Below are 8,990 nucleotides of genomic sequence, written 5' to 3'. Positions count from 1 at the left end.
TCAGCAGGACATCTTTCCAACAGAGTCATTCACAGGTGGAAACTGGATTTAAAAAAAAATAATATTCCAACTGTTTCATATAATTGCTTGTTTTGGGTGAAGGGAGTCCAGAATCCCCACTTACGGGTGGTGCAGAGGTCTCCGGCAGCGCAGGCAGTAACAATCCACTTGCCCTGTCATCCCCTGCCAGTTATTTAGCAATGTTTAAAATCCCAATCCTTCTACTGTATATTTGTACCTTTGCATGGAGATTGTGACCCCAGGCACCCTGCTGTAAACACTGGGCATCTTCCCTTCTCGTCCTCTCAAAGTGCAACCCCAAGAAGAGCGATGAAAGGAAGCTTTAACAGCTTTGTGACAACATTGCACGTGCTAACATTGAGCTGTTTTTTCCAGAGCTATCCTGGAATACACCAAACCAGCCAGGCTCTGTGGCTTGCCCCCTGGTCCTAAATCCCCACAGCAGCTCTCCAAGGGTAACCTGGAGAACAGAGAAGCTCTCCCAAGATGAGGGCAGAAAAGAGAGTGTCTCCTTCCCTCACATCCCAGCTGCAAGGAAGAAAACCCCAAAATCTAACCCATACCACTTTTCTTAGCTGTGACACAACATGCTTCAATAGGTGCTCAGTTAAAAAAAGAAAAAAAAGAAAAAAGGGGAACTATGCCTTTCTATCCTACACAGCAAAGGGCAGCATGTTCAAAAATATGTGCTCCTCTGACTCAAACCACAAGGAAAAAAAGTCAACACAAACCAAAATAGCTGTAATGAAAATTACCAATAATTTCAAGTTAATCACCATACAGTTAAGAGGACTGCAGAGACACCTAAGTGTATGACAAGTCCCAAAGGGTGGTAGACATGTGCATGTTTAAAAACATCACAGAGTATTGATAGTAACCACATGATAATTTACAAGTTGTATTGCTTCTAGCAAATGCTTTTGATCACATCACCAAGACTCTGGTTCCTAGCCCATCTCCTCAGAATTTCCTGAAGCAGTAGAAGTCTTGGACCAGAATCACTTCACTCTTCTGTTTAGTTTCACGTTTCTTTTCAAGTCAGTTTGCCATACAACGATTTTTCAAAAGTAAAAAAAAAAAAAACAACAAACCAACTCACAACAAAAAAACAACACTTTATTATTTAGATGTCTGTCTCCCCTGACTTTACAAAGCACACAGAACCTTGGTAGTTAAACCCAGATTTGCTACTAGCTCGTCTAGCATGAGTTTCTGTGTGTCCCAGGCCTGGGAAGCGTTAGCCAGCTACTTTCCACGAAGCCAAATGACTTGGTTTTTACTAAAGCAGACTAGCAGTGAAAAACCGAACCGTACACAGGTATCAATGCTAATGATTAGCCAGCCACCTTGTTAAATATTAATGCTGGATTTTCTACCTGCATTTGTCTGGTTTCAGCTTCCAGCCATACATTCCTCGGTATGCATATCCTGATCACATCAAAGAGCCCATTAACACCCAAGACTCCTCAAAGGCACTGACACAATGGAAATCTGCCAGTCTTTCTGCCATCCTCACGTTTTATCCATGTCTTTAGAATTATTTTCAGGTCTCTCATCAAAATACCAAACAGCACCAAGCTTGGTTCAGACTTCAAAGAAACCAACTAAAAACCTTCTGCATGCTCTCCATTGATGGATGTTTGGGGTTTTTTTTTTTTCTTTCTCCACGTGTCTCAGATACATAGCTTCATGTTCTCTGAGTGTACAGCGCTGGGGGTCTTTTTAAACAGCAAGTTATTTGGTACCCAGCCAGGTATCTTATTTTAAAAAACTAAGAAAATTATATCTACCCATTGATTTTTAATCAAATTGTTAATTTCCTCAAAGAACACAATTTGATTTGACAAGGCATATTTTCTTTCATTTTTAGAAAAGGTTAATATTGTTGTACTACTGGCCGCATATATCAAAACCTATCTACCAAAATAGAGCTGACAAATCAAACTGTGCCTAACAGGACAGCTTTTCTTTCCATATTTTACAGACAGGCGCTGTGAGAGTATTCGTCTCGAGTTTGAAACAGACTCCCACCAATTTCCCCTGTTCGGTTTAATTGGATCGGATGCTGTGCTATATGTATTCAAGATCCTGCAACTCTGAAACCTCTACAACAAGTAGAGCTAAGTATTTGATTAATATTTAAACATAGCAAAACTGCCAAATATTGCAGCAGGTAAGTTTTTGGGGCAAGATTTCCCTGACAGGATACCAGTAACTTCCACTGAAAGGAGCCAGTGATAGTTACTTGTGTCCTGAGGGGGAGAATCAGGGCCCTAGGGATCTACTTACTTTTCTGCTTTCTGTGCACATAAAAGCAGAATACATAACAAGGTCACGACAGGCCAAAAATAGCAAATCTTCGAGCAGTTGCAATTCAAATAGATACCAGATCTGCTGGAAAGCAAGCAACTTGACCAGCATGCAGAATTTCTGAAGATCACTACTTTTATAGCATTTTCAATTTTACAACTATTTTTCAAAAGTCAAGAAAAATGTTAGGTACATACTTTTCAGGGTTTTCCACTTCTTCAGTGACAAAATTGAGGTAAAACCTAGAAAAGAGTTATAAAATGTATTATAAGGCTTGGTAAATTTTGATTCTGTATTTCTTTCCCAAAGCAGCAAGAACATGCTTTTAGTTAAGCACTGCTGTTAATTATAGTAGATTTTGCAGACCCACGTTTGGATTAAGGAGAGCGTGAGATTTAACCTTCCCTCATCCCCACACTCATGAAGGGAATTCTCAGAAAAGACAGCAAAGCAGGAAAAAAAAGACAAAAGGTGTGTAATGTCGATGTAGTATTAAACTTTTTTCCCCGGCATACTAGGCAAATTATTTTTTGCCTTAATCCTATACACAAACACACACGCACCCTCAAGCCTCATCTTCCATTTGTGGCTGTAGCTTTTTACAATTTCAGGTTATATTGGCAAAAATTCTCATCAGGGTAGTCAGCAAGGACTTCTTAACAATAAAAATAAATGAAGCCTCAAAGAAATCCTTCTAAAACCAGGATTTTGACACTAGCGTGTCATATACGATCACAAACCCAGGCTGCTAATCCGGCGTGCTCTTGCACAACCTCCATACAACCGGTTGCACTCTGGTTGTATTCCAGCAGCGCGCAAGAGACAGCTACATATGGGAATTCATAGGAACTACTCACCAGGCGCAGCCCTGCATACAAAGCAACCGTAAGCCTCAAGGTCACTGAACCCTCTGTTCTGCATTTATTAGCACCAGGCCTATGCATTGCTGGATCACACAGATGTGCCTGGCTCAGATACGGGCACAAAGTCACATCCTCGCTAATTAAACAGAGCAGTCAATACAGTGCTTATGCTGGCTTTCTACTTTTATGCAGGAAGACAAATGATATCTGACCCAACAGTGCTACAGTGGATAAACAAATGGTACCTGATCTGGCAGAAAGTCTGGGAACTTTTCTCCATCACAAGGCTTGGACCGGATCTGGGTTAGCAGAATGACTTAGCGCTGCCTCAGGGTTTTAAAAAAATGTGATTTTGTGATCGAGCATGAAATTCTGTAAAACTAGATTTGCCATCTTATACAGCAACCTCAGTACTTGTTTCTAAACTTGCTAGTGCACAGAGCACAAGGTTCAAAGGAGAGACGGCTTCTGACAAGTAAGACGTTCAGCTATTTTTTTCTGGTCTTAGTCCTGCTTCTAGACAGAAGTAATTCGACAGCCCTGCATCAGTCCTTTTATTGACGCAAAGACATGCTTCCTTGCATTCTTTTCTCTACTTGTCCTTTTTCGCCCAGCATTTTATATACCCAATAGTCTACACTTGCTCTTCACAGGATGAACCCACACATATAAGAGATACTACCTTTGTTTTGTTCTTTAAAGCTGTCTCATTAGAAGTTAATAGTCTCATAGGCTATGCATAAAATTCTGCCTGCATCCTGGGACACAACACTAACACTTGCAACGCTCCTTCACATTCAGCTTATTGGATTGATTTAGCCCCATGAAACTGATAGTGCAAGGGTATTGACACTCCACTTAATGGTCTGCTCTTCTCTGCTCCAAGGCAATCAATTTGAGCTGGTGACAAAGACAAATCGGCAGCTGGGAAGAACCACTAGCCAAATTAGGTCTTTTCCTGCTAATTTCTTTTATAAGTGGCAAATAAGGACCTTGAAATAAAAGTCAGAAGGCATAAAGGAAAAACGGAGATGATTTTTATTGTAGGGGTTTGGAATGTTAGGTGGAAAATGGAAAGAAATGGGAAAGAAGCAACAGAATAGCAGTATTTTTAATGGAGCGTTTTACAGCAAACAAACTCTGCCTTGGTGATGAATAATATTAAAGAGCTTTTAAAACTGCCTTCATACAAAAATGTACAGTTAGGTTAATATTTTAAAAGTGAGAAACCATCACATCTAGGGATGTGAGAGAGAGGCTGTTAGATGAGGGAGAGGGAAGAAAGTAGAGACTGTCCACATAATGAGTTCAATTTCTTTGAGGCTTCAAAATGCCAGGCTCTTTTCTCATATATCTATCACAGATAAAGGCTTTGGACTCTCTTGGGTTTCCCCCCCACCATTTAATATAAAAGTTCTGCTCAGTACTTCAGTGTGCATGTTTATAATGCTCTTGCAACCAGGGAGTTACAGACAGGCAGAGAACTCAAATGCTCGGCCCATTGTCCCTCCGAATTAAATAAATAAAACCCTTATCTCTCAGCCCTCACCTTTTGTGTGAGTTAAAGAACTTGGCTGCCTGTGAGGGTATGGAAAGGAAAGGGAAGACCTGCGGACAAAGCTATCTCAAAATAAGCCCACTCTGTGCATTATAGTCTTTTTCCACCCCATCCCACTGTTGCTGCAAAAGCACGTTGGCACTGCGCGATGCGGAGCCCTCGCTAAGCATGAATAAATTGTAAGGCAGATTCAAAGAGCGGCGGCACCTTTCAAGCCAGTTGCTGTGTACTTTGGTGGGGGAGAGGGAAAGAACTTGAAAGAAAGTTCTGAGCAGGATACTTGAAGGCAGATTCTCATACCTTTGCTCACAGTCAATAGCACTTGACTTCTATGGAAGCCAGTTGCACTTCTTGTTAAGTGAGGTCCAATTCTCTCGGAACAAGAGGCATAAGAACCTAGTTTTTTACCTTGTTTTGTGGGCTATACTGATGTTATCGTGGTTCACTACTTATTCTTCAAATACTGCTTTTTACAAAGCAAAGGCTGAGGTCCGCACAACTTTGTAACAGTTCATAGACTGGTTTTTCATGTAATTACTGATTTATTCAACAAAAATTGAAGCTTCATTATCCCTTTTATCCTTTTATCAAAATACCTAATGAAAATTTGAGAACACTCCTTCCTTGTTGCCTTTATTTCTAGTCCTAAGAGCAGAAATAAAAGTCTAATTTTTTTAGTGTTCAGTGCACGTTTACCTGTTTACACTGGAGAAGAAAAATCTTTCCTTTCTAGAGCTGCCTGCAGAGGAACTACTGAGCATATGGAACAGTGGTGAGATCTACCCTTACTGCATGATATAGTTTGGCAAAAGATGTAGAACGTGCTACTCATTTCTTCATATAAATATATGTCTTTGTTAGAGCATATTACTGTTTGTTTTCAGGACAAATAGAGGTTTCAACAACTTACCAGCCTGAATAGGCATACATTCCTGAATAGAAAGCAAGTGGTAATCCCATAACACTGGCATCATTCCCCGCAAAGGCATTTTTAAAGTGCTGTGTTTCTCCTGCAACATCAACAGAAAACAATATTAGAAAAATAAGCTCTTTGGTCACCTACTACTTTAAAAACAAATAAATATATCACACCATGGAACATTTAATCACCCAGCAGTTCACTCACTTCAAGTTCTGCCCTTGACTTTAATTTCTGACCCAACCCTTGCAGCCGTAATCTGCCAGCTGGTGTAAAAGGTTTCATGGTGTCCCTAGTCATGCAATAGCAGAATTTGACCTATTAGGTTTTTTTCAAACCATTCTGAGCTTGATGACAATCACTGAGCTGTCATCTCCAGCAGTGACTTACATCAATGTGAAAGAGCAGAATAAGCTCTGTAGCTTTTGCTGTAGAAAATTTCACTTGTTTAACATTTTAATGGGAAGGAACACTGCTAGCATTTCACTCACAAGCAATGTTTCTAAGGTAAACAAACCCAATATCTTAAACATTTCTTCCACTGAAAAATTAGCAACTCCCTACCACGTTATAGTCAGTACTATATTAATATTTCACTAAGTAAGAATTACATATCTATAAATGTAAACATGTAAGAGTTGTTTTACACTCTTACTCACTTACAAGGTGCTCTATGCTTTATAAAACCTCTCTACAGTATCCGGAATTTCCCAGGAAGCCTCCACAGAAAAGGAGCAGGAAGCAGCAGAATTCATTCAGACCGTAAATCAGCAATGGGGCAAATCCTCTACCCTTTATTTGGTTTTTACTGAGCTCTCTTATCAAAATTCCCACTGAAGCGGAGACTTTTTGGGTAAGGGAGGAGCTGTGGCCAGAGGAAGGTCCTGGTGGGGAATCAGGGACCCTGTCTGAGCTACTTAAGGGCAGCAAACCCCATCCAAACCTGAGTCTGGCCTGCTCCAAAGGTCTGGGAAAAATGGAGCGGCTGGGAACAGAGAGAAATTTTGCACATGAAAGGAGGTGAGGGAAGACGCATTGCAACTGCCAGAAAGGAAGCGAAAAACACAAAAACAGAAATAGTGAATCAGCAGAGCGCTACACAGGAAAACTTTTATTTCCGAGTCTATTGCTAACCCCAGAGAGTCGCCTGTCCCTGAGAAACGGAGCTCACCGCAGAGCCTAATGCCATGCTGTTGACTCAGTTGGGAGGCTTTGTGAAGTATCACAAAAGAGCATCCCCAGGGACAGAGTCAACAGATAAAATCTGCCACCAATTCATTAAAAAGCGCTCCCGGTTCTGACCCTCTGCGCTGAATGGCTCCTTGTGCTTTAGGGAGTTATTGTCTAGCGTTATTGTAACGAGAGGGAGCCGGGGCCTGTCCCCATCTCACACCCCCTGCTCAGAGGGCTGTAATGGAAAAGCCTCTTTGGGTAGCTGAGTATTTGTCAGTGCAAAGAGTTTCTCTGCCAGCACGGCCTTACCCAAACGACTTCCAGAGAGCCAGTGCAGGCCTGTGCAGCCATGTCCGTGCTGGGTGTTGCTGGGGAGAACAAAGGTGTGTTTTCACACTCCTTGCGTATGCAGCAACACTGATAAAGTCTGTAGAGTAATTCTGAGCCTCCAAACACTTCTGCTTTCCATTCCTACGCTTGAGTTAGCCCCAGACTATTGCCTTTAGCCGTACGCTTTAGTTTTGGAACAAGTAAAGCATGCATGCAGCATGAGCATCCGGTACTTGCAGGCAAGAAGCCCATGAAAGCAATAGCTAACTACAGCTTCTCTTGCCAGTACAGCACCTTTAACTTCACAATTTACATCACCAAAGTGGTAGAACAGCATCCATGATACTGTTGCTTTCATATATTCCCCAATTCTGAGCCCCCTCTGCCACCACATACCCAGTACTGAACAGGACTAGGCACTAGCCCAGTTAAAGAAGACATATTCTGCCTGGACTAGGCATGTGCTTTGGGGAGGGGTATGCCCATCTGTCATTAAACTCATCCTGCCCCTGTCACAAAGTTCATGCCAAAGGCAAATTACAGCAAAGAGCAATCCTGTCGCTTATTTGAAAACCAAGTCTGATCTGAATAGACTCATTGGCATGCTAAAGAAAATACCAGTCCATCCCAGTGTAGTTCCACTTCTCATCAATTACATGATAGTACAGAGCCTCAGTTAAGCAAGCACAGACTAATTAAGAGATTTTGCTGCTGTAAGCATTATTTGGTGTAGGCAGGTGGGGAAAGACTGGGGAGCGTAAAGATAAAAGCACTTTAAAAGCATTTACTTTTCATTTCATACCTTTAATTAGCTGGATAACTCCAGGGACTATAATTATCAGAATTGCTACAAGCTTGCAAAAGGTAAGGAAAATCTGAATGCGGGCACTCCAGCTGACGCTCGTGCTATTCAGGACCATCACCAACGCTGCAAGGGGAAAAAGAAAAGTCAGAAAGAAATACTTGTGCCACTGAAATCGCCACAGAACTCTTTGCCAGTGGAGAGGCCACACACACAATAAATCCTGATGCATTAAAGGAAATACATCCTGATAACCTCCTCCAGCTGCTGCCCTCCCATTTCTCACCTTCCCCTTCCAAACGCACACACAAAACCACTGCGTGGTCCATCCATCTCTCCATTCTCTGCCTCACTCCCTCCTCACCAAATGACAGCTTCATTTACCCAGAATTGTTAGCTGTTGGTAGATGATGGGCTGGGCAGGACCCTGACTTGGATGAAAGAAATTAATTGCTCAACCCTTGTCACTCCAGATTTCTGTATCGGTGCCAGTTTGAGCAGAGATTTGCATTTTAAGAAAACAATAACAATTAATAATTGTATTAAACTTTCTCACCCTCATTTAGGCCTTGCATGAATTTGTCACTCACTACCTTATTTACCCTGGCTCCTCTTTTCCACTCTTTCTCCTCCCTTGGAGCCGTACCACCAGAGATGCAGGAGGGTCAGAGTGCAAGTAACGTGCCTGTCCTTGTTGGGAATCGGTGAAGAAACAGAGACCTTTTTACTTTTTTGGAAACAAAGCCCAGGTCTGCATCTCACCAACACGTAGAGAGATAAATGAGAAGGGCTTTTACGTCCTGCCTGCTCGGCTCGCATCTCCTTCTGGGTCAAGGAGGGTATCTTCTGGCCTTTACTACAGCACTGACTGACAGGAGGACAGTAGGTCTTATCATTTGAGCGCCAGTTATTCTAGCTTATTTAAACAACTACCCTGGCAAAACAGAACCAATAAAAGAGTTTAGATATTAAAAAAAAAAGTTACCTAAAGAACAGAAAATGCAAATAATTTCA

The 8,990-nt window shown here is 41.7% G+C and overlaps 1 protein-coding gene across 1 annotated transcript in view; it reads right to left on the bottom strand.

Moving 5' to 3' along the window:
* SLC7A11 (solute carrier family 7 (anionic amino acid transporter light chain, xc- system), member 11) overlaps positions 1-8,990 on the bottom strand; it is a 59,424-nt gene that overhangs the window by 36,119 nt on the left and 14,315 nt on the right. Inside the window, 3 exon segments of the mRNA XM_009708311.1 lie at positions 2,529-2,573; positions 5,663-5,762; positions 7,977-8,102. Of these exon segments, the coding sequence (XP_009706613.1) occupies positions 2,529-2,573; positions 5,663-5,762; positions 7,977-8,102 (271 nt within the window).

The sequence above is a fragment of the Cariama cristata genome, unplaced genomic scaffold, assembly GCF_000690535.1.
Source record: "Cariama cristata isolate BGI_N322 unplaced genomic scaffold, ASM69053v1 scaffold9279, whole genome shotgun sequence".
Taxonomy (NCBI): domain Eukaryota; kingdom Metazoa; phylum Chordata; class Aves; order Cariamiformes; family Cariamidae; genus Cariama; species Cariama cristata.
Note: the sequence above shows the minus strand (reverse complement) of the source record. Positions and strands in the feature narration are given on the sequence as shown.